The 26,999-nt window shown below is 36.6% G+C and overlaps 1 protein-coding gene across 3 annotated transcripts in view; it reads left to right on the top strand.

Annotated features, from left to right (window-relative positions):
- The window catches only part of LOC150090720 (uncharacterized), a 97,211-nt gene that overhangs the window by 23,915 nt on the left and 46,297 nt on the right, over nt 1-26,999 (top strand). For all 3 annotated transcript variants that reach the window (XM_090379669.1, XM_090379660.1, XM_090379678.1), the window contains exon 3: nt 21,510-21,534. In XM_090379669.1, the coding sequence (XP_090235795.1) occupies nt 21,510-21,534 (25 nt within the window). The remainder of the gene's footprint in view (nt 1-21,509; nt 21,535-26,999) is intronic.

Below are 26,999 nucleotides of genomic sequence, written 5' to 3'. Positions count from 1 at the left end.
ATATGCAGTAGTTTACATTTGTCAATGTTAAACTTCATTTGCCACCTCTCAGCCCATCTGCTCAACTTTTCTAGATCCTGTTGCATCAGTGTACTGTCATTAGTGTCATTAACAACCCTTCATATCGTCTGCAAACTTGGACATTAAGCCTGATATGCCATCATTAATCAATACAGAGAACAACAATGGACCCAACACTGAACCCTGGGGGACTCCACTAATAACATTAGTCCACGAAGAGCAGTGTCCATTGATTACCACTCTCTGTCTTCTCTCTCTCAACCATCCCTTTATCCATAGCAGCAATTTGCCTCCAATGCCACATTGCTCTAATTTGTGCAGCAGTCTTCTATATGTGCAACAGTATCAAAAGCCTTTCTAAGATCCAAATATATGATATCAAAATTATTCTTTGCATCCAGTTCCTTTGTGACTACATCATAGTATCCAATCAGATTGGTCAGACAAGACTTCCCCTTAACAAACCCATGCTGTGTCCGAGCTATAACTGAAGTCTTGCTAGATGATTCTGCAATGCTTCTTTAACCAGTGACTCCATTAATTTCCCCAGAACGGAAGTTAAACTAACAGGTCTGTAATTACTTGTGTTGCCCTTTAATCTTGCTTTGTGAATTGGGGTCACATTTCCGCATCTCCAGTCCATGGATACCTCCCATGAGTCCAAGGAAGCTCTCATAATTACGGCTAAGGGTTTGCTTACTTCTTTTGCTGTCCCCTTTAATATAACTGGATAGATCCCATCCACCTCTGGAGCCTTTCTTATGTTTATCTTCAACAATTTCTCACCCACTTTGCTCTCAGTTATTACAAAATTATCTAGCTCACTGCCAGAGTTTAATTCACCTCTGGCATTCCCCTCCCTGAATAACTCCTCATGTGTGAATGTAGATGCTAAATACTCATTTATTTTGTTAGCTACCTCAGCAGGATCATCAACAGTTGAACCATCAGTATCAAGTGGACCAATCTGATTCATCCCCTTCCTTCTAGATTTTACATAAGTAAAGAACTCTTCTGTTTTTATTTGCATCCATTGCTAAAGATTTCTTATAATCTGCCTTTGCCTGCCTAACCTCCTTTGTGACTTTTTTTACAGACCAGCTTATATCTATCATAGGCTTCTGTCTTGTCTGTTAATTTATATGTATTCCATGCATTTTTCTTCTCTGCCACATGCCCAATTAGTTCATCTGACATCCATTTAGGCCTAAATCTTGAACAATATTCTTAGTTGATATGAAAAGCCTAGTAGCTTCCAAGATTATTTCTTTGAATGCTTCCCATTTTGAATTTGCTGTTCGTAACATCATCAGTTGGTCCCACTGTGTAGAATTTAAATACTGTCTCAGACCATCGTAGTCACCTTTACAAAAGCAAAAACCCTCCCCTTAACTCCTGATGGTAGTTACCTCTTTGAGTAAATCCCACTTCAGCACACTGTGATCACTGCCACCTGGTGGTTCCTTTATCTGCAGATTCTTAATGCATGAAGAATCACTTCTGATAATCAAATCAAGAGTATTACTCCCTCTAGTTGCCTCCTGAACATGCTGCTGTAGAAAACAGCAGCATGTTCAGGAGCATGTTCAGCATGTTCCAATAAATCCACAAAAGCCTTACTAGTGTGTGGGTGACCAACCCACAAATTTCAGTCAATCTCTGGGAAATTAAAATCCCCCATTATAAGACACTGATTTACTGGCCCACTCTATTTCTCTGCACAATTGCTCATTATACTCATCAGATTTGTTAGGCCTATAACACACACCTACTCATTTTTTCTTTCCCAGTGCTTATGTCACACCATACAGACTCAACATTTCATTGTCCACCAACATCAATTGGATGCACTTCCTTAGATTTTGTGTTCCTTAACTAACAGCATAACCCCTCCTATCCTTTCTGTACACATTGTACTCCCCAAATTCCAATTCTGCACTGCTTATGTCTCTGTGACACCACATATCTGATATCCCAACAATATCTGCTTTTTTTTGGTGTCTTGATTAGCACTTCCAGCTCATCAAATTTATTAACTATACTGCTAGCATTGGTGTACATGCAAGTATACATGCATCTGTTTCTACTCTTAGTTACCCTATCACAGCCCATGTATTTACTTGTTCCCCTATGGCTCCCAGCAGTCCTGGATATCCCCATTGCCTTGCTTTCTAAGCTGCTGCTCAATTGCATTTCAATAGAAGTAGTGTAAGAATCACTTTTACCTCTATCAGCGGCTACTGTTAATCTATTAGTCTGTGTTCCCCCCCAAAAAAGGTCGGAAAGCTAGCAGTTTTCCGACCCACCTAACTCTGCCTTGATAGCATCAACTATCAAGGCAGAGTTAGGTTTTTTTTGTCTTCCATACTGAGTTTTCCTCCCACTTGCTCTAATCAATGTGGAGAAAACTGAAATCATACTGCTTACCCATTCCTCTGTGGAATGGGCAAAAAGTGTGATGAGAGCCTCTGCAAGCAGCAGCTCTCGCTCTGGTTTTCACAATCTTCTGTTGGTAGCATACTTCCACTCTCATTTTCCCTTTACATTTAACTTCAAACTACTTCACCTCACACAGATTCTGTATTGACATGCATAAGTTCTGAATCTTGGGATGCTTTAGTCACATTCAAGCTGCTTTTAATAAGCATGACTCCCCCACCCATGTTAACATGTTACTTTTCAATATAGTCCCATTGAAGTCAATACACTTTTGCTTTGCCACTGATGCTGCATGCATTGATTGCAGCAGCAAATAAATTTTTCTTTGGTCCTCCAGGAATGCATCTACTGCAGCAGATATCACTGTCAGTGGGAAAATGGGTACCAGCAAATTATTTTTTTTTAATTTAAGAAATTATTAATAATTGAAATTCAAATTGATAATTATAGTTTTTATTTAATTTTTTTTTTTTTTTTTGTAGCCAGTAACACCAGGCTGTCCATAACAAGGTTAATGATTTCAGTAGTAGTATTTAACTTCAGATGTTTTCCATTGCTTTATGACAGAAATACTGTTATCGTTTAAAGAGTATTTTTTGGAAACAGTTGATGCTTAATTTCTAAAATATATATTCAGCACATTTTCACAATAATACTGTCTATAAGTAACATCTGAAATCTGTACAGTAGCTATAGATTCTGTAATAATATCCTTAATAGCGCAACAAAGATATACCAATTGCCATTTTCGAAATATAGGCTTTAAAGTTGATAAACTTGATACTCTTCCCATTGCTGTTTATTGAAATTTATCCTTAAAAATGAAATTGTAATTCTGTCACAGATAATTCCCAAAAATGAGTGGGTAGAGTTGATAAGTGAATTATACTGCCATAACACATAACACAGGCCTCCGTAGCTGAGTGGGCAGGAGCGGGAATGCAGTAGCACACGCTCTTTGAGTAGACCGGGGTTCAAGCCCCTGACTGCTGAATACGGTCGATCTGCCAACCCGCACTGGACCAGCATGGCAGATTATGGTCCATTTCCCTCAGCATGAATTGTTGAGGAGGCTTCCATCCTGCAGTGGGTTGATAATGGCTGCACTTTACTTTTTACTTTTTTTTTAACACAGCAAACTGTACTGTGCCATAATACCTTTTGTGTAATATGAAAAGGTATGTTCTAACATAGGATACAACAATCTGAACAAAATAATGCTTCACTGCATGGGGGATTTTGGAATGTGTTTTTAACTGGCTCATTACATTAATGATACTACATGTTTTAGTCTTTCTTGGTGCATCTTCTTCAGTAAACAGAAGGGACATTATTAATATGAGGGAGGGTTTGAAAATTTGTGGCCTGAGTATGAAAGGGTAGTGGTACAGTGTTAAAGATTTCTGTACTTAGTGTATGACAAAATATTAAGCCAGAGTTTTGTGCAGTGTCAGTAACACCTTTTTTTTTTTTAAATTTCAGGTCCTGAAGTCAACAAAGCTGTGTCAATGAGGAAAGATGGGCAAAATCAGTCACTGTGCAATCATCCAATATTTGTGAAAAAAGGGACTAACAGCAAAGGCAGTTCGTGGGGATATGGTTATAGCATTGGGGAAGATGCCCCTTCCTATTCCATGGTTAAGAAGTGGGCAGCAGAATTTAAATGAGGGTGGGAGAGCCTGGAAGAAGACCCACGATGTGGATGACCTGCAATGTCTATCACTTCAAGTTTTTTGACAGTGTGCAAGATCTGGCGATGAGCAATCGATGAGTGACAGTTCGATACATTGTCAGTGTCTCAAGCATCTCATCTGAATGTGTATACCACATAATAACAGGTTTTCACTATGAAAAAGGTATCGGCACGATGGGTCCCAAAAATGCACAAGGGTTGCAAAGTCAAGTGAACGTTACAAATTTACTTGCAAGGTTTGTGATCATTGATGAGACATGGGTTCATCACTTTCAGCCAGTGACAAAGGAGCAGTCCAAACATCTCTTCTTCCCCTCCAAAGAAAGCCAAGTCGATTTCTTCTTCTGTCAAGGTGATGCATCAGTTTTTTGGGATTTTGATAGTGTTGCTAGTGAATTACATTCAGGGAGGCCATCCAGTCACAGGGGCATATTATGCAGATCTTGTGAGGCATTTGCCTGAAAATATCAAAGACAGATGCTGAAGAAAATTCAGAAAAGGAGTCTTGTTCCACCAAGACAGCACTCCTACTCAAAAGTTTGTCATTGCCTTTACTTCATTGCATGGGTGCAACTTTGAAATCTTGGACTATCTCTCATACACTGTACTGCCACTTTATTAGGTACACCTATCTAGTATCATGTTGAGCCTCCTTTAGCCTTCAAAACAGCCTGAATTCGTCTAGGCATGGATTGAACAAGATGCTGAAAACTGTGATTTTTTTAGCGTTTCTCACCAACCATTGAAATAAAAACGAAAACCAAAATCTTAAAAACTTTGTATTTAAATTTGCAATAAATTTACAGCAAATCAAATGATAATAAAATATTGAATTAAGATACGATAAAACAAGTATAATTACATTTACAGTAGATATACAAATAAAATGTTGATAATAAAATACTGAATTAAAATACAATAAAATATACTAGATTAAAAGCGCTAAAATAACTGTAGCTTTCAAAGGCTTCCGCCTTCTTCCTATTTGAAGAATTGATTAGATGCTATGGCCATGCAGTAGAGAGAGAGAAAAAAAAAAAAAAAAAAAAAAAAAAAAGCACTGTTGAGGAAGAAGGCGGAAGCCTTCGAAAGCTACAGTTATTTTAGCGTTTTTAATCTAGTATATTTTATTGTATTTTAATTCAGTATTTTATTATCAACATTTTATTTTTATATCCACTGTAAATGTAATTATACTTGTTTTATCGTATCTTAATTCAGTATTTTATTATCATTTGATTTGCTGTAAATTTATTGTAAATTTAAATACAAAGTTTTTAAGATTTTGGTTTTCGTTTTTATTTCAATGGTTGGTGAGAAACGCTAAAAAATCATAGTATGAATTACCCAACCCCAGAGGCCTATTTGAAGAGATGCTGAAAATGTTGTGCAGGAATGGAGTATCATGCAGATATGAGTGTGTTATGCAGTTCCTTGAGATTTGACGGAGGTGTAGGCCTGCAGTGAATAGCCCTTTCCAGCTCATCCCAAAGATGTTCAATAGGATTGAGATCCGTGGACTGAGCAGGCCACTGCAGCAAAAAAAAGTCATTGTCATGTTCCTGGAACCATTCAGTAGTGATTCAGGCTTTGTGCACTGGCGCATTTTCCTCCTGGAAGTAACCATCTGACTGGGGATAAACTGTCAACATGAACGGATGCACTTGGTCAGCAACGATGTTTAGGTACGATATGGCATTCAGATGTGAATCTATGAGTATCAATGGACCCGACGTGTGCCAAGAAAACATTCCCCACCACCTTACTCAGTAGTCGTCAGACATGGCGGGTCCATGGATTCATGTTGTTTTTGCCAAATTCTGAGCCTTCCATCAACATGATGAACCAGGAACTTCAACTCGTCAGACCAAGCAACTGTTTTCCAATCCTTGATAGTCCGTCCAGTGCTGGTGTTGCTGTGCCCACAGGATTCGTGCTCTCTTTTTCTACATTAATAACAAAAGGTAACGATGTGGCCATAGGCTGTTGTAGCCCATTTGCGACAAGGTGCAACTAGTGGTCCATTGCAATATTTTGTTCTGCGCACCAAGGTTGTATTTTGACGTGATGTGTGACATTGTGGCCCATCTGTTTGCTTGCACAATTCTAGCCATCCTCCTCTGACCTCTTTCATCAACAAGCGATTTTCTTCCACAGGAGTGCCGCTGAGAAGTTTTCTGTTCATTGCACCATTCTCGATACACCCTTGAAACTGAGGTGCATGAAAAGTTCAAGAGAACTGCCATTTCAGAGATGCTTTGTCCAGTACATCTTGTACCTACTACCATGCCACATTCAAAGTCCATTAGATCATTCCTTTTCCCCATTATTGCTACAGTTTGTATGCTTAACCGATACTATAAGGGTTGTTCTGCTGAATTTATATCCACAACTGTGGTCATGTGACTTGCAACGTTGTGGGACAAACCATTTGTGTGAACAGCAGGGGTGTACCTAATAAAGTGGCAGCACAGTATATATACCAGATCTAGCACTATCGGATTTTCACCTATTTGACATAAGATAACAAGGCTGTTACTAAAGATATTGATTGTTCTTACTATCCAATATAGTGTCAGAATAAAGAATAAAATTACAAAATGCATCATTTTCAACTATTTCTTTCCTTTTATCCCAAACAAAGTTTTATGAAAATATCAATCCAAAACTTTTATCAGTTCTAAAGGTGTGCATGAAGACCACATTCTCAGTGCATGCCCTTAGATTTACCCAAACTCACTGTTGGGTAAATGGTTATGCTTGTTAAAGTGCCTGGTGGTGTTTAATAACTAATGTATGTCAGCAGTACTTCTGGGTAGTAAGCAAAATGGTTATCTCAAAATAGCTAAGTTTTTTTGTTCTTACTTGGGGTGTAACATTCAAAGGCTAGTTGGTAGTAATGGCTTTAACAGTGATGATCCAGTGAATTGTTTTTATTGCAAACAGTAGGGTGTGGTTAAGGGTGGAGTTTAATGATATTGGATCCTTCAGCGTGGAGAATATGTAGATAGAGTTAAATATGGGTTTTACAAATGGAATGGCTAATGGAAAAGGTATCACAGATACTGGGATATGGGTTTCACATTATAACCCCAAAGCAAGATAATTATGGCTTTTTTTTTTTTTTTTTTTTGAGCCACTACATCTTCTCTGTTAAAGCTAAACAAATGAAATCTGTGGCATGCTCTTTGTCTAATGCATATTTTCAAAACTGGTAAGAGAATACCCACTTCATTTTAAACTTGGCAGATTAATACAATACATTCATATAATATGTTAATTAATTTATTAACCTGCATTACAACCAATTTAAAAAATTGTGTTATTTCTTGCCATGCCAGCATGTCATTTATTAATATGCATGTTGATAAACCAACGTGCTCATTATTGTGTGAAAGTTCCGATAAGGCTTCTGGAACACATTTGATGAAGTATTCTGATATTTAAGATGTGGATTTTGCATTGTGACAATGCTATAGTCCACATTGATCATACCATCAACATCATTTATGACCATAGAACATTATTCCTCCTCATTATCAAATTGTAAAAAGTAACAATCAGATAGGACACTGCCAGGTTGAACAACATGTTTGCTGCCATTTATATTCGAGAGAGCTCGTTCAGTGTGCCATAATTTTTGGAATAATGAGAAATAACTTTCCAAAAATTTATAAATAATGAAAAGTAAAAGTCTGGGATTCATAGCTATTAGCAAATACTTATTTTTGGGCTGAGTGCTGTAAATAAGAAAGAGCTCAAAATCTTATTGAAAGTTTATTTTGTGTATGTAAACTAACCTCAACACAAGCAAAAAGGAAATAAAAATGTGTATCAAGCTATAAACAAAAATGATTCATTGATGTTAATAGCATGAATGGTTTGAATTCAGTCAATGTGCCAACAGAATTGAAGTTCTTTTCATGTGCTTTTACTTTTGCACTACTCAAATATTGACTGCCTTTATGCATTACAGCATGTTGGTTGCTGTGCCATAATGCATATGGTCAGCACAACTGACTGAACCTGGATTGCAGTTGAATGCCTATATGCATTAACACAGTGAATGCATTAAACAGGTACAAGTTTTCTTGTAGTAAATTTATTCTCATTTATTCTAGGTTTACTTTCATATTGTTTTGTGCCTTTTCAATTTTGTGAGCCCCTCAGTTGTAATTATCTTTAATTAGCTTGATTATCTAATTGTTGTAATATAAAATGGCTGATGGACAACTGACATAAGAAAAGGAAAGGCATTTTTACAGATTACTTGAATCCTGAACTGTTTTAGTGGAAGACAAAGCTTTCCACCCAAGCAATGTTTCAAGATGACTAAGTATACTGGCACTCCCTAGAGAATATTTAAAGAGATTGTTACAGGGTTAGTTTGTTTATTTTAATTCCTACCTTCTTCTTTGACTCTCATGGCACTTTTAACATATCTTGGAAGCATTAATTCACATTCACTAGTCATTTCTAGCTGCACACCGCACTTGCATGTCCTGAGCTAGATGATTTTCTGCTATTTCACTGCTTATGTCATACTGAGATAAGCACTGTGTACTATGCCTTTCTGTGCTTCAAGTTATAAAATTTGTTGAATGGTATTTTCATGGTGGTGCAGAAGCAGCTTTTTAACTGTATAGACATCTGTGACTGGTATAGCTGAGATATTTTTTAATGCAGTATTATTTTTAATTACAGTAATCATACTAAAATAACACTGATAAAAATAATTCATTTTTACATCTAATTAAAAGGTACATGTGCAACCTTCACAAAAACAAATAGAATCCATATGCTCACAGCGCCTGTATTTTTAATTCCCAAATTTAAAAAATTAGTAATTTTTAATTTTTTTTATTGTGCTCATGTTAATTAAAAATAAAATGGTGTTGCACTAAAAATCTGAGTTCTATGTGATATAAGCACTGCAAGTTCAGTCACAGTTGAAATGCTTTCAGCATACTCAGATTTGAAACCATTGGCATTTAGACATAAGTTCTCTGCCTCTTTAGAGATTCTGTTCTACACTTCTTTAGTTTCTTTATAAATATATTTTTTTGTCTTCATTTTTTTCATTCTGTTCAGGAGCATTAAGAATATGAATTTCTTTCCTGGGCATTGTTTTGTATGTATTTATTTTTTCGTCAAAAAGCACATTGATGTTTGTACTTTTCTGTAACATTTAAATATTTGTTTTATTAATAATTCCTAATAAGTGAATTATATTTATCTTACAGTTTTGTTTATTTTTTCATCTATTCTTACACATGATTTCTTTTACTTAACAGAGAATGTTTTCATATTTGCTAAGTGATTAAATTTGTGAAAATATACATAATTAAAATGAAAAGATTGCTTTAAGATGGGAGTGAATGTACAAAAACAGTTCTTAACCTTTTTGTACAGTCACATCTCTTCCAATTTTGCCCTGCCACCTTGCATCCTTGTATTTTAGAAGTTTATAAAAAAAATTTTCTAAATTAAATAAATGCTCAGAAAATTTTGGAAAGCTTTCTTATCCCCTTTAAGAGAATTCCTTTAAGAGAAATAAAAAAATATGGTTTCAAAGTAGTTCCTATTTATTAATATCTTCTGCTTACTCAGTATTGTATAATTTCATTTGTTTCACATGACTTAATGAAATGTCATTTTTTAAAATTTATAGGATTGTACAATGTGACAGAAAAGCCAATTAACAAATGAAAATAATTTATTTGACTAAAAATTTATTTTTGAACTGGTAATGTTCAAAATCATCTCTATTACTTTTTTAATTGAGTTTCATTGATGATATTTTCAGCACCTCTACTAATTCGAAAATAAAGAATTTTCCTCATTTTCAACTGGCTTTTGTGTTATGATATGCTTTGATGATAATATATAATTTTTAACTTTGCTCCCTAAGGTGACTATTAACTGCTACGATTAACTGCTACATTCCTTATGTCTAATTTTGGTGAACAGAAGTGTTTTATTCAAGCTCATTCAAGTGTTTTATAGTTTGGAAGTATAACTTAAAAAAATTATTTTGTAGTCAAAATAAAAATAATTATTCAGATTGTATTTGAAATTTTAAAAAAATGCAACTTGCTTTTTCTAAACACTTCATTAGAGATAAAATGGCATAGTTTTCCAGCAGATTTTATCGTTACTTCTTTATTTTTAAATAAATAATGTTTTTAAAACCTCAGATCTAGATCTAATTGATTACTGGATTAAACTTAATGTAGTTACTTAATACCGTGTCAACAGGAATGTAATCCCACATATTTTAGTTCAACTTCCATTTGTCTGCTGCATATTAGAATTAATGTGCAATCTATTGATATAAAAAGCAAAGTGCATCTCAATTAGCACATTGTGAAATTTCCAACCACAGATCTTTTGAATTTTCTGATACCTTTATTGTCAATGTGCAGTCAGTGTTTTTAAAACTGCTTATATCTCAGATGGTCTTAATTAAAGCACTGTGGAATACTGTAAAATCTGAGAAGCTCCATTATTTTTTTTTACAGTGCTTGGAATTCAAAAATGATAAAAAAACAACTAGAATTTTTATTTATTATTTATTTTTTTATGAAAACACGAAAGGTATTAGAACCTATCATACTTAGTACCGTGCATGAGTTGAAGTTTGAAAAGTTGAAAGAAGATACTTGTTGATATTAGACTTGAATTTCTGTAGATTGTAATTTTCAGAAAATACATTTGAAGAGAGGTTGTTTCAGGAGACAGAAGTTAAAGGAGTAAATGAGGAATAAGAAAAGTTAGTTATGTGAGTTTTAAGTTTGACAGTAAAAGGATGCTGACTGACTAGTTGCAGTACATGCTCGGCCTGCGACTGATTTAGAAAAGAGAGGGGGGTGGAATTGTAGAAGCCTATTCGGAAGAACAGTGCCCATGGATGTATTTATAGAAAAGGCTTGCAGCAGAAACAGAACATCTCTGAGACAGATTGGAGAGATTTTGTAAGAGATGGATCAATAATTAACCTAATTGTCCTCATTTGAATGAGTCTAGAAGCCAGAGAGGTTATGGGGGCACTGTCCCAGATGCAAGAACAATATTCCATGGTAGAGTGGATTTGAAATTTGTACAGGGTGAGTAACTGTTTAGAAGAAAAATAACACCAAGGCTGAAAGAGAAAACCCAGTTTTTTAGATGCAGAGGAAGCAATATTTGTGATGTGCTTATGTCAAGAGAGATTAGAAGTCAGGGTAATCCCTAATAGAGATATGTAATGTTGTTTAGAAATCTGAGTGTCGTCAAAGATCACCATGGCAGCAGAAGAAGATTGAAATTAACTAGGTTGCCTTTCCCCCGCTGGAGAATTACTTCAAAATTGGCATTTAAGGAATTGGTAGTGGATATTTGAGAAGTTGAAGCTGTTTGTGCATGGGCACAGTTTCTCGTACTAGAAGATGGAATGCAATGAGCTATCGTCAGCGAAGCTATGGATAGGATTTCCACTCACTGGAAAAAGGTCATTAATATACGAGAGAAAAGGGTGGGGAAAGAACTGAACCTTTGGGAACACCAGCATTAGTTGAGAAGTTAGCATACAGAGAGCCATCTACCATCACCACAGTGAGTGGCGATAGAGAAAACTAGATATCCAATTGCAAAAAACAGTTGGCAAACTATAAGATGGAAGCTTATTTAGAAGACCTCTATGCCAGACACAATTAAAAGATCTTTTAAATGTCAAGAGCTTGAGTTTCACCAAATGTTTCCATTGAATTAACCATTGAATTTGTAAAAGAATAAGAGAAGTTTACCTTAATATGATGTGTAGAACACTTCTGTATGATACTCTCCAGAAATTAAAACAAAAACAATTAAAAAATCGAAAGTCTTACATTACAGTAAGAAATAATTAAAAATCAAATGAACACAAAAATCAATTTAATGCAATTAAAAATTAAGTAAAAAATTAATTTAACAAAATAATTGCAAAACGATTTTTCTTCCTTGTTCTTCCTTCAGTCAGGAAAAAAAAGACATTATTATTCAGAGAGCTGATAAAGGAGATACAGTGATAATACTCAATAAACCTGATTACAATAATAAGTTAGAGTCAGTTGTATCAGATACCTCCACTTATTTTGAAGTAGACCTGGCACTATTTACCATTTTTTTTTTTCAGTCAATACAATAAAACGTCAACCATGTATCAAAAAATGACTAATTACTATGGCTTAGTTAAAGGAATTGAAGGCCAGAACATACAATATTCCTGCACTTTTCGGTCAGGTAAAATTACATAAGACCATATTTCCTATTCGGCCTGTTGTTTCCTACAGAAACTCTGCATTTTCATCCTTGGCCACACACATGTATATATCATTATAAAACCCTTTAGACAGGCCTTAAGGTTATTAAATAGTGGATCGTAGTTCTTAATCCCAAATTGTATATTTGGAATTAAGAACTACAATACACTATTTAATAACCTTAAGGACTGTAGACTTGGCGGTAATGATAATTTATTCTCACCAGAGGAAGGAAAATCGTTTTACAGTTTTTTCGTTAAATTAATTTTTTACTTGATTTTTAATTGCGTTAAATTGATTTTTAATTATTTCTTACTGTAATGTAAAATTTTTGATTTTTTAATTGCTTTAGTTTTTAATTTTGTTTAATTTCTGGAGAGTATCATATGGAAGTGTTTTACGTATCATATTGAGGTAAACTTCTTTTATTCTTTTACAAATATTGATATCAACGTAGAATGTATTGAGCATTATAGCTCTGGTTCATACTATTGAATTAATCTATAAATGGGTAACATCATCATCAGCCATTTTCAATCCACTGCAGGATGAAGGCCTCTCCAGCAACTTTCCAGTTCTTTCTGTTTTGAGCACTGGCCATCCATTTACTACTCAAAAACTCATGAATTTCATCTATCCATCTCCGCCTTTGTCTTCCAGGTTTTCTTCTAGCTCCTCTTGGGTACCATTCTGTTATTTTCTTAGTCCATCTGTCATCATGTCTTCGAGCTGTGTCCTGCCCAAGACCATTTTAGTTCTTTAGTTTTGATAAGAATGTCCTTTACTTGAGTTTGCTGCCTAATCCATGTGTTTCTCTTCTTATCTAACAGTCTGATTCCCAATATAATTCGTTCCATTCTTCGCTGTGTAGTTCTTAGCTTCTCTTCCATTCTTTTGGTGAGTGCCCAAGTTTCACTTCCATAAGTCATGGTGGGGAGTATACATTGATTCATTATTTTACGTTTCAGACAAACTGGGATATTGCTCTTCAGTATGTGACTATATTTCCTGAATGCTATCCATCCAAAATTTATTCTTCTCTTGACTTCCAGCCATTTATCATTATTACAGCTAATGACTTGTCCCAGATAAGTATATGACTCCACCTTTTCAATTACTGCTCCTTCAATCATTATTTCCCTTTCCGTGGCATACTTGTTCATCATTACTTTTGTTTTAGCCATATTCATCTTTAGTCCAAAATCCTTACTAACTGTGCATAACTGATTAAGATTTTCTTCTAATTCTTTGGGATCATGGCTTATGACCACAATGTCATCTGCAAATCGTAAATGGTTTAAGTACTCTCCGTTCACATTGACTCCTTTCTGCGACCAGTCTAATCTTCTGAAAGCTTCCTCAAGGGCAGCAGTAAACAGCTTCGGAGATATTGTGTCTCCTTGTCGAACTCCTTTCTCGATTTTAAATTTGCTGCTGTCTTTGTCTAGTCTAATAAAGGATGTAGCACTCTCATATATTTTTTTCAAAATCATAATATATGGAGTATCTATGCCTTGTCTTTCCAGTGCCCGAAACATTGTCTTATGCTGTATGTAGTCAAATGCCTTTTCATAATCCACAAATGCCAGGCATAATTGTGTTTTATATTCATTTGCTTTCTCCATTAGCTGTGATATTACGTGAAGGTGATCCATAGTTGAGAATCCTATCCTAAAGCCAGCTTGCTCTTTCGGTTGGGTAACATAAGCAATCAAATGGGTAACATAAGCAATCAAATGGGTAACATAAGCAATCATATCGCTAGTGGATCGACAGTGATGAAATTCATACTGGCAATCATTAGCATTAGTAGAGGCACATGATGCAAGAAAGCAAGCTTATAGAGCATCAGCCAAAAAAAAAAAAAAACCACCTTCCCATTTCACCCATCCATTCATTCCAAATGTTTGTCTAGTTCTGCCTTGAATTTATTTAAGCTATCGACTTCTACAATGACAGATGGAAGTTTATTCCAGCAATCAACTACCCGCTGGTTGCTGGAACAAACTTTGATCAGATGGAAATTTTCTAGATTGTTTAGGAGTTAGCAGTTAATGGATTTCTCCATTATTTTTAGAAAAAATAGAAGTGCAATGGGATGATAATTTGATGGAAGGGATTTGTCACCTGTTTTTAGGAACTGGCTGGATATGAGCATTTTTCCAAGCAGATGGAAAAAGCCAGTGGAATAAGAAAATGTAAAAAAGGCAACACAGAATGGAAGTAAGCTCTGGAGCACAGGTTTTGAGAACAAGTTGAGAAGTACCATTAGGACCTGGTGCTTTCTTGGCATCAAAATCGTTCATAATTCTTCTGACGTCTTTTTGATGGAAGACCACAGGAGGCATTGAATGTAGTGTGCTGGGAATGGTAGGAAGTGGTTTACCAAGATCAGTACATTAGAAGAAAAGTCGGATGCTAGCAGGTCGACTTTATCTTTAACTGAGATGGAAATAGGGATACGCAAAAGTTGCAGCAATAATGCTTTGGCAAGAGACCAGAATGCTCTACTACCATTTGGACAAAAAGCAAGTCTACTTTTAGCCTGTTAAATCTAGTTTGGACTGATTAATAACTGCTTTACAATTGATTTGAGCTTTTGTGGATGCAAAAAATGAACCTGGAGATTTGGATGCAAATCAATTGCAATATGCAACATTCTTATCTGGAACAGCCTTAGCACACTTAGAAAAACAAAGGTTTAGATAAAGGACAAGATTTTAAGGTGGGTGTGTGGAATAAAGGATTTCACCCCTACAAGAATAATTTCACTGACACGATCTGAGCAAACATTGACATCAGAAGATTTAAAACTGTAATCCAACCAAGAAAAAGAAGAATAGAAATTTTGCAAATTGTCCCATTTTGGCAAAACAATACTAGGTTGAGATTAGCATGAGAGAAAGGCTCTGTTGGAGAAGAGGCCACACCAAGTTTTGATCTGAGGTGCATAGAGAATCACTCACCTCAACTGTGTACTTGGAAGGGTAATTTGTACAAAAAAGATCAAGGGTGTTGGCTGTGTGGTCAGGATTGTCTTGCATTCTGGTAAGTAAATGGACAATATGTGAGGTCATTAGTAATTGCAAAAACCTCACCAACCCAACCAGCTGGGTCTGTTTGACTAGAAAACGGAAGCTAGCTGGGGTTGCAAACAATAAAGTCACCAAGGAAAATTACCTCACTGCTGGGAAAGTAAGTCAAGTTTTGAAGAGAGAGAAAGAGTTCCAAGTGATTATCAGAGTTGGGAGAACGATAGAGGCAACAGATGAATTAGACAAAATAGGGTAGAGAGATTTTAAGCCACAGAAAATCAAAAAGAAGAGATTCCAAATTACTAAGTCCCTCACAGGGAATTAGCAGAGCAAACTTGTACATGTATTACCTTTTTGAAGCAAAACGAAACATACACTGAATATTTAAGACAACTGAAATGACCAGTGGTTGATTCAACCACTTGCTTTTCCTATCAGGAAAAGTATGTGGGGCTTGGCAGACTGTAAGTGGAAATGGACATCATTGAGATTGGAACTGAGACCACATATATTTATGAAATGAACAAGGAATTCTTTGGAAAGTTTAGATTTTTTTGCAGATAAGTTTGTTCTGTTAGTTTGAATATTCATGATGCAATCAGTAGTAAAAAAAGATGAGGGGGACATGTATGAAGTAATCAGATTTTTGGATGTGTCGTACACACAGCAGAAATATACCCAGCTCCTTGACATAATGTGGCCTCGACAGTGCCCACCTCCCCCTACGTTCACACTATCAGACTCCCTCCAGTTACTATCTGGCAGATTAGAGGCAGCAAGATAATACACTAACTGATCTGGATGCCTCCTAGAGAGTTACCAATAGGTTCAGTCCGGTAGACTATCTAGTGGTTGGCCTGTGAACACCATTTTAGAGCTGTACCCTTGAAATGTAAGGAAGATTGGATCTTGCCACAATGTTCATAGAGTGTTTCTGGAGTGTGTACGTCATATCCAAAAATCTGATTACTTCATACACGTCCCCCTCATCGTTTTTGCTCTGGAGATTAAACATGAGTTTCACCACTTCATGCTTCCAGTAAGCAAAGTGGTGGTATTGCACAAGTTGATGAGTCATCTACCACCTAGTAAAAAAGTAAAGTAAAGTGCAGCCATTATCAACCCACTACAGGATGGAAGCCTCCTCAACAATTCATGTTGAGGGAAATGGACCATAATCTGCCACGCTGGTCCAGTGCGGGTTGGCAGATCGACCATATTCAGCAGTCAGGGGTTTGAACCCCAGTCTACTCAAAGAGCATGTGCTACTGCACTCCCGCTCCTGCCCACTCGGCTACGGAGGCCTTAGTATTGCCTGGTAACACAGAGGGGGACATTCCTCTGTGTGCTATGGATGTCACAACTCAACCACTGTTTATGTTGATTTACACCTGGGTAGTCACCTCAAGTATCCTAGGAGCATATTTCAGGACTTGCATACAGGGGTTATACCTAAGGATTACTAAGAGTCTCATCATCATGAAGGTGCAAGCAGAGGATTTGGTTGCCGCAGAACAACCAAACTTTACTAGAATTCAGTCCACTTGACTCAAGTGTCATCCGAATATCAGTCTTCTCAGTGTTTTAGACTCCAAGTTAACAAGCCCAGCTTGTTGTACCTGAGATAATGTCTATGACAGCCGCAACAATGAAAGGAATATTTTGGGATATGTTTTAGAATATGGAAATCATTCTCTGACACTTCAGAGTTCTGGCTAAACTGTAACTATTTATTTGCATTCATTCTCTTACCCCTACCAGCTCTCCTGTATCATTTGTTTCAGATTGGTCTTAGGTACATTCCTCAAGCCTTGGTGCAAGTTGGACATTTTTAAATTTTTCATTTACAATAAAATATTATTTGTATGCAAATTTTTTTGCACTTAATGTGCATTTATTTATAGTATTAATCTCCCACTTTTTGAATAAGGGGGCGATTTGTAATAATAAAAATAAGGATGTGTTTTATTGTTGGTAGTTATTTATTATTAACCCTAGGATGGTCGTGACTGATGCCACTTTTTCTAAATTAAATTTTTTTTTTTTGGAATATAATCAAATCCTTCTGTATAACTTCTCCATCAATAGTCTTTAAATTATGGTATTTCTGTTTTCATTCCAATTTACCTGAGTTAAGAATGGTTTTTTGGCATCTGACAGATGCCACATGGCCAAATATATTTTATTGGAAGTGTACAGACACTACTCATCTAGCTACCATAATTTGTTCCTCCATCCATCCACCTACCCACCCCGAAAGGTAGTTTGGGTGCAAATTATGAGTAATATAACTGTACCAACAGCATATAATTTGACTCAGCCTGACAAATTATCAGTGACATTGATGAAGGTATATCAGGCTTAGTGTCGAAGTTTCCAGATGATACAAAGGTTGGCAGGGTTGTTAATGACAGTAATGGCAGTGTGCTACTGCAACAGGATCTAGAAAATTTGGGCAGATGGGCTGAGAAGTGGCAACTGAAGTTTAACATTGACAAATTCCAAGTACTGCATATTGGTAGAAGTAACCCCAGAGGAATGTACCAACTGTATAACACTTAGGGTGGTAGAAAATTAAAAAGACCTGTGAGTAATTGTGTCAGATATGAAGTTTTCTGAGCAATGCAGAGAGGCTTCGAGAGCAGGTTATGGGGTTTTGTCAATGATATACAGGAATTTTGCTAGCAGGGAAAAGGAGGTCATTATCCCTTTGTATAAGGCCACACCTTGAGTACTGTATACAGGTCTGGAGGCCCCATTTTAGGAAGGATGTAGAGTTGCTAGAACAAATATAAAGAAGGGCAACAAGATTGGTGAGGGGAACAAAGGGGTACACTTACCAAGAGAGGCTTAAGTTCTGCAAATTGTAGTGGCTGGAGACCAGGCACCTGCAAGGTGACCTGATAGAGGTGTATAAGACTTTGAATGGGTTGAGCATGCTGAATTCTGATGGGATTCTTCCTCTTGATCAGATCAAGAACCTAAGGGGACATAAATTGAAATTGAGGAAAGACAGCTGTAGAATAGATGTGTGGAAATTTGCTTTTAGCCAGTGGGTGGTTAATTGCTGGAACAAACTTCCATCTGTCGTTGTGGAAGTTAATAGGTTAAATAAATTTAAGGAGGAACTGGACAACCTTTTAGAGGGAACGGATGTGTGAATTTTTTTTTTTTTTTTGACTGATGCTACATAAGCTCATATGCTTGCTTTCTTGCATCACATGACTCTGTTACTATTACTACTACTATTATTATGTGCATTTTTTTAAAAATTGTCCTTTTTTTTTTCAAGGAGCATTTTTTTATTATGAAAAGCCAGAAATTGAGTGGGGGTAATAGAAGATGAATAAAATACATACAGTTCCGAGGAATTTTCAAAGAAAGAAAAGTGGAATAAATTATGTAAATGCTGATTAATAGAACAGCATTTTCAATTCAACAAAAAAGCTAAAAATTAAATTTCCTTAAAAATGCCATTTGCAAGACACCATATGATCACATGTATTCTGTTTAAGGGTAGCTCCAATGGAGGCTTAAATAACTATGTACAGGCGATCCTCGTTATCCGAGGATAATTGGTTCCAGAAAATTCCACTTAAAATGAGAACCAATTTTCATAATGTTTATTATTTAAATAAAACTAAATGCAACTAGGCGTAATATTTTAAGAGTTTAAGATTCTATATAATATCAGTGTAGTACACCATAGACAACTCCTGAAAAACTACGATAGTAGTGTGAAAAGCATCATTTCATCTTTATCTCATATTGTGTTCATCCTTCATAACGAGTTGCCGATATGTTGCACTACATTGAATAAGTAATGCTTCACTAATAGAAAAAACTATTGTTACTTATTGTTGGTGAGCAGCACCACCCAGACGGCACCATTTCAAAGCTAGTTGGCTTTTCATTAGTGTGTGGGCAGGTACCCTGGTATTGCAAGTGAAGTGTTACTTATTCGAGGTAGTGCAATACATGGGCAACTCATTGTGAAGGATGTGTAGATATGGTGTATCTACACTGATATTATATAGTAATGTTTATTATGTACTTTTACATAGTAAAAAATGGATGAAGGAACTGAAAAATGAGAAAATTATTTTATTAGACATTTTTTTATTATAATATGTTACACAATGTAAGGGTAAGTAAAGTTCATTGAAGTTACACTATTTTTTAGTTGTATGAATAAAGAATAAATCCAGAGTTGTTCGTGTTTTTTTTTTTTTTTTTTTTTTTTTTTGTAGTATTTTTTAGGATAAAATTGTGTCGTAGCATTTAGTTACGTTGTTAACTTCACGCTTAACATTTGTTGCACGATCATGAAGATCATTCTCACAAAAAATATTCAATTGCTTGGTCAATTTTCTCAAGCTTTAATTTTCAAATTCTTGTAACTGCAGGGACTCGGATACCGGGGACCCCCTCTATATATTTTCGTAAATAGACCACTACCTTACCACTCATGAAAAAAATTTTGGGACTACATCCAGTTATAAATTCTGATCACACAGGCTCTGCTACACATAGAAATCACTGCAAAAGAATGAGTACATATACTGTCCTATCAAAATGCACGGGACACTTGTAATTATGAACAAAACATCTTTTTTCAAAGAACTTAATAGCATGTTAGCCTACGTTTGACTATTGTTTAAGTTGAGGTTGGGGCTTTGTGCTGGTCACTGCAATGTTTCAACTTTATTCTTTTCAAACTACACGTTCACAGTCCTTACTTTGTGATATGGATTGTTATTGTGTTAGAAGGTGTAAGAGCCCATTTCTGTAAAATTTACCATACATAGGATACAGAATTGTCCCGAACATTGATATAGGTTACAGCATTTGTGATTCCATGCACTGCAATCAATGGATCTAGTCCTTATCATGAGCAGACCTCCCTCCCTCCCTCCAGACCATGATAGCTCCTAACATGACAGGTAGAATACACTTAGTTGGTGTTCTCCAGGTATCTTCCATACCTGAACATATCTGTCAGACTGTAAGAACATGTAATGTGGTTCATCCATCCAATGGACCAATTTTCATTGATTCACAATCTATATTTATCAAGCCAATTAATGGTGTATTTTATTTTATTATTAGAGGTGTGTAGGCTGCAGCACTTCTGTGAAAGTTCATGGATTGTAGCTCTCTGCATATCATGGAAACACTTACAGGTTTTCCCATGGCTGCTTGCATCTCCAAACAGAAATTCTTTATGGTCTGATGGTAAGGTGAATTAACCAGCGATCTCAAAGTGCATCAGCTGCTATCAGTTAATATTTTGTGCTTAGCTTCGTAATTCTTGGACTCAGTGTCACTTCCATGTCTTCAGCACACCACCAGTTGCCAACTTGGGAATATTCTGGAGCGGTAGTATTCACAGACATTTGCCCACATAACATCCAATTATAACACTCTTAAACTGTTAACTCCTTCTATGTGCTCATTGTTTAGCTTTCACATTTTAAATGAATTCTAGGCTAAAAGTTGATCACTGAATTCTGGACTAACAACTGAGAATATTGCTGGAGACTGCATTCGAACACATGACACAATGGGTTGGTCTTACAAGAAGTAGCTGTAGTCAGTGACTCTGTTGTCAGGTAAACAGGAAATAACTTTTGTAAAAAGGATAGGTGGATTGGTCTACCAGAGGCAAAAGTTGATGATGTTGTAGAGCAGTTATCATCCTTTAAGCCAAAAAAGCATATTTTTCTACACATTGGTACTTTTTGTACCCAGGAATCCAAGAGGTAATTGTTACAGCCTTTAGCTATTGAACTAGTGGAAGCAGTTTTCAAAATTAGTTGGTCATAGCTAAAAAATTTTAAGATGTTATTATCATTATTTTTTTAATAGCAAAAATTCTAATAAATACTAGTTATTTTTACCTGTTTATTGACAATATCTATATATTATTTAGATATACTTTGTATACATGTATGTTAAAATATTTTACCATTTAAATGTTGTTTAAATGATAAAATTTAAATAAATAACATTTGCATTTTTTTTTTTTTTTTTTTAATCTAGAACCTACAGTTGAACAGGAAAAAGAGTGAGTAACAAAGCTTAAATTTTCTTTTTCATACTGTTATTCAGATGACTACAATTTATAAGAAAATTTGTAATTCTTTTTTTTTTTTTTTTATCTCAAAACCCCAAACATTTTTAGAACCTATAGTACTTAGTAAAGTGCTTGGGTTGAAGGTTGAGAAGACAAAAGAAGATATTTGTTGACATTGAACTTGAGCTTCTGTAGACTATAATTTTCAGGAAATACGTATGGAGGAAGATGAAAAGTTGGTTCTGTGAGTTTGAAGTTGGACGGTAAATGGATGTTGGCTGGTGGCAGCACATGTTCGGACTGTTTTGAAAGAGAGAACGGGAATTATAGAAGCTAATTCAGCCCATGGAAATATTTGTAGAAGAGGCATGCAGCAGAAACAGTACACCTGTGAGACAGCAAGTGCAGAGACTGTGTTAGAGATGAGTCATTAATTAACCTAACTGCCCTCTTTTGATGGGAATCAAGAAGCCTGAGAGATGTTTTGGGGGCACCACCCCAGATTTGGGAACAGTATTCCATGGTAGGGCAGATTTCGTGGCAGGAGTGAACAGCTGTTTGGAAGAAAGAAAAGTAACGCTGAGAGCGAAAGAGAAAACCAAGTTTTTTTTTTTTTTTTGATTCAGAAGAAACAATATTTGTAATGTGCTTGTGCCAAGAGAGATTAGCAGTCAGGGTAATCCCCAAAAGAGATATAATTTTTCCTAGAAATCAGAGTGTCACCAAAAATAAGCATAGGAGCAGAAGAATCCTTTTTTCTAGATATAAGACAAGACTGAGTTTGAGAAGGATTGAAATCAACTAAGTTGTCTTTGCCCCACTGGAGAATTACCTGGAGATCGGCATTTAAGGAATTGGTAGCAGATTTTCGAGAAGTTGAAGCTGATTGAGCAGGACAAGGTTTCTCAAAATGGAAAGTGGAATGCAATGTGCTATCATTGGCAAAACTATGAATAGGATTTCCAGTCAATGGAAGAAGGTCATTAATATACAAAGAGGAAAAGAGTGTGGGAAAGAACTGAACCTTGGGGGACACTGGCATTATAAATTACTGGAATAAGTTGCCTTCATGGGTGGTAGAGGCCGACAGTTTGGGGAAATTCAAAGGTCATCTGGATAGTACTTTCGGGTAAGGGAAGTGCATAGGATGATAGGTTTAATTTCCTTTTTATTTTATTTTATTTTTTTTATTTATTAATTATTATTATTTAGTTATTTATTTTATTTATTTATTTTTTTTTTGTTTTTATCATTGTTTTGTTCGGATTATTATTATTTTATTTTATTTTTTAAATTTTTTTTTTTTTTGGCTGGTGCAGCATAAGCCATAGGCTTTCTTGCACCACGCGGCCGTTACTAATACTAATACTAATTACTGGAGAAGTTAGAAGACAGAGAGCCATCTACCTCACCCTCAGTGAGCAATCAGAGAGAAAACTGGATAACCAATTACAAAAAACAGTTGGCAAACCATAAAATGGAAGCTTGTTTAGAAGACCTTTATGCCAAACACAATTGAAAGCCTTTGAGATGTCAAGAGCAACTGCTTGTGTTTCACAAAACTTTTCCATTGAATTAGTCCATAAATGGGTAACATAAGCCAGAATATCACCAGTGGATCGATACTGACGGAATCCATACTGGCGATCGTTGATCAGATGGAAGGTTTCCAGGTAGTTTGAGTTGGCAATTAATTGATTTCTCCATTACTTTAGAAAGAGTAGAAGTAATTGCAATGTGACAATAATTGGATGGGAGGGATTTGTCACCCCTTTTAGGAACTGGCTGGATATGAGCAAACTTCCAAGCAGAAGGAAAAACACCTCTGGAATAAGAAAGTGAAAAAAGGTGACAAAGAACAGGAGTAAGTTCAGCAGCACAGGTTTTGAGAACAAGTGGAGAAATACCATCGGGACCTGGAGCTTTCTTAGCATCAAGATTCATCAAAATCCTTCTCACATCCTTTTGAACGGAAGACCACAGGGGACATTGAATGGAGCATGTTGGGAATGGTGGGAGGTGTTTTACAAAGATCATTAATACACAAGTTGGAAGAAAAATGGAATGCTAGCAGGTCAGCTTTATCTTTGGCTGAAGTGACAACAGAACCATCTGGTTTGGACAGAGGTGGGAGCAGAGATGGGCAAAAGTTGCGGCCAATAGCTTTGGCAAGAGACCAGAATGCTCGGCTACCGTTAGGGCAAGAAGCAAGTTTTCTACTCTTAGCCTGTTCAAAATCTAGTTTGGACCGATTAATAACTGCTTTACAATTGTTGCAAGCTTTGGTGTAGGCAGAAAATGAAACTCTAAATAGGCCTACAAGGCTGGGACAATTCATATTGAACAATTAAACTTTACACCAGCCAGTATTCAAATAAACAAATTCCAATCCTGCAACTAAAACACTTTACAATAAAATAAAGTAAAATACGAGCGTATTAAATGAAATAAAATAAAATTTATAGTAGTCTAAAACTGATGTGATTTAATTTACAATAAAATACAAAAATATAAAATATGATGATAAAAGCGATAAAAACAGTTAATAAAATACCATAACAACTGTAGCTTTCGGAGATAGTGATCTCCTTTCTCAACAGCATATTTCTGCTGTGCGGCACATCCTTAAATAGCAGATCCACGGTACTTCGTCATATGGTTCCTCGGGAGTAAGGCCGGATTTTCCCATTTATGCACCGGAAATGGCCCGGGAGCACGCTAGCTGATCATCCGTTCATCTCACCCAAGAACCACGGTTTCAAAGAGGGGATGTAAGCGTACACCTTTGTCTCTATTAATGGAATTGCTAGCTGCCCCAATACGTAAACTCTCAAGCCATTTACGGTCCCAGAACCCCTGTGCATGATCCGTGATGACAGCATCCTCCGGGGAGATTTGATGTTGCTTCTCCCAGAAATGTTCTGCCACCGCAGACTTCCCATAGTTTGCGGACTTTATTGCATTCACATGCTCCCACAGACGGTCTTTCAGTCGTCGCCCCGTCTCACCTACATAATACACCCCACAATCCGGGCATTTAATTTCGTATACCACCCTACTTTCGTTATGGGGTCTTGGACACAAGATATCACTGTGTACAACCTTCGTCCCGGGAGTTGCACACAACGTATCTGGCACTCCCGAATTATTCGTGCAATGTGGTCTGAAAGGCCCGGATAGTAGGGAATGTATGCAGTGCTCACAGGGGCGAACGGCTCAGTACGGGTGGACTCCACTCCTCTAATAATTCCGTCCAACACCCTCTGGGGGTATCCGCATTTCTTGAGGTCTGCCGTGACACAAATAATTTTGTTGTCTCTGTCCTCGGAGGTGCTACAATGGGATTACACCCTATCTACTAAAGCCTTGACAACACTACCCTTGTGTTGGCTAGCTTGTGCCGAGGTATAATGAGTATATTGACCTCGGCACATGGGCTTTCTAAACACCTTGGTCTTGAGCCTACAACCATCCCTAATAACCAACATGTCGAGGAATGGTAGGGTTCCCTCTGCTTTCACCTCTGCTTCCTAGTTGGAAGTTAGAATTTTTGAGGGTTTAGAATTTCCAATGCGTAAATCGAAAAGATTGGTTGATGACACATTCACCATTATACAAAAGGGGAGGGAGGATCAGATACTTGATGTACTTAACAGCTTCTCCCCTTTTATTAAATTTACTTCGGAGGTGGAAGCAGAGGGAACCCGTGTTGGTTATTAGGGATGGTTGTAGGCTCAAGACCAAGGTGTTTAGAAAGCCCATGTGCCAAGGTCAATATACTGATTATACCTTGGCACAAGCCAGCCAACACAAGTGTAGTGTTGTCAAGGCTTTAGTAGACAGGGTGTGGTCCCACTGTAGCACCTCCGAGGACAGAAGCAACGAAATTATTCGTGTCACGGCAGACCTCAAGAAATGCAGCTACCCCCAGAGGGTGTTGGACAGAATTATTAGAGGAGCGGAGTCCACCCGCACTGAGCCGTTCGCCCCTGTGAGCACTGCATACATTCCCTACTATCCGGGCCTTTCAGAACACATTGCACGAATAATTCGGGGGTACTGAAAGACCGTCTGGGGGAGCATATGAATGCAATAAAGTCAGCAAACTATGGGAAGTCTGCGGTGGCAGAACATTTCTGGGAGAAGCAACATCAAATCTCCCCGGAGGATGCTGTCATCACGGATCATGCACAGGGGTTCTGGGACCGTGTAAATGGCTTGAGAGTTTACGTATTGGGGCAGCTAGCAATTCCATTAATAGAGACAAGGGTGTACGCTTACATCCCCTCTTTGAAACTGTGGTTATAAATGGGAAATTCCAGCCTTGCTCCCGAGGAATCATGTGACGAAGTGCCGTGGATCTGCTATTTAAGGATGTGCCGCACAGCAGAAATATGCTGTTGAGAAGGGAGATCGCTATCTCTGAACGCTACAGTTGTTACGGTATTTTATTAACTGTTTTTATCGCTTTTATCATCATATTTCATATATTTTATATTTTTGTATTTTATTGTAAATTAAATCACATCAGTTTTAGACTACTATATATTTTATTTAATTTCATTTAATTTCATTTTATACGCTCGTATTTTATTTTATTTTATTGTGAATAAAGTGTTTTAGTTGCAGGATTGGAATTTGTTTATTTGAATACCGGCTGGTGTAAAGTTTAATTGTTCAATAAGAAAATGAAACTGAAGAATTAAAAACAAGCCAATTACGATAGGCAACGTTCTTCTTTTGAACAGCCTTAGCACATTTATCGGAAAACCAAGGTTTAGATAAAGGACAAGATTTTAAAGTGGAGTGTGGGATAAAGGATTCCATTCCTACAAGAATAATTTCACTGACACGATCTGAGCAAACGTTGACATCAGAAGTTTTGAAACAGTAATCCGACCAAGAAAAAGAAGAAAAGAAATCTTGTAGGTCATCCCATTTTGCATTCTTGTAATGGCAAACAATAGGAGGTTGGGAATAGCCATGAGATAAAGGTTCCATTGGAGAAGAGACAATCACCAAGTTGTGATCTAAGGTACCTAAAGGACCTTTCACTTCGACTGTGTACTTAGAAGGGGTGTTTGTGAAAAAAAGATCAAGCTTGTTGGCTGTAATGTTAGGATTGTCCGGTATTCGTATAGGTAAATGGACAATCTGTGCAAGGTCATTAGTAATTGCAAAAGCCTCAGCATCTCGGCCAGCTGGGTCTGTGTCACTAGAAAACAGAAGCCAGCTGGAGTTGTGAACATTAAAATCACCAAGGAAAATTACCTCACTGTTAGGAAAGTTGGACTGGAGAAAGTCAAGTTGCAAAGAGAGGAAATCAAAGAGCTCCAAGTGATTAATGGAGTTGGGAGAACGGTAGAGACAACAGATGAATTTTACACAATAAGACAAAAGGAATCATACAGCGAATAATTTGGGCAACTGAGATGAGCAGTAGGTGAATCAACCGA

The sequence above is a fragment of the Mastigoproctus giganteus genome, chromosome 1 (assembly GCF_048544385.1).
Source record: "Mastigoproctus giganteus isolate SK-2022 chromosome 1, ASM4854438v1, whole genome shotgun sequence".
NCBI classification, from domain to species: Eukaryota; Metazoa; Arthropoda; class Arachnida; order Uropygi; family Thelyphonidae; genus Mastigoproctus; species Mastigoproctus giganteus.
Note: the sequence above shows the minus strand (reverse complement) of the source record. Positions and strands in the feature narration are given on the sequence as shown.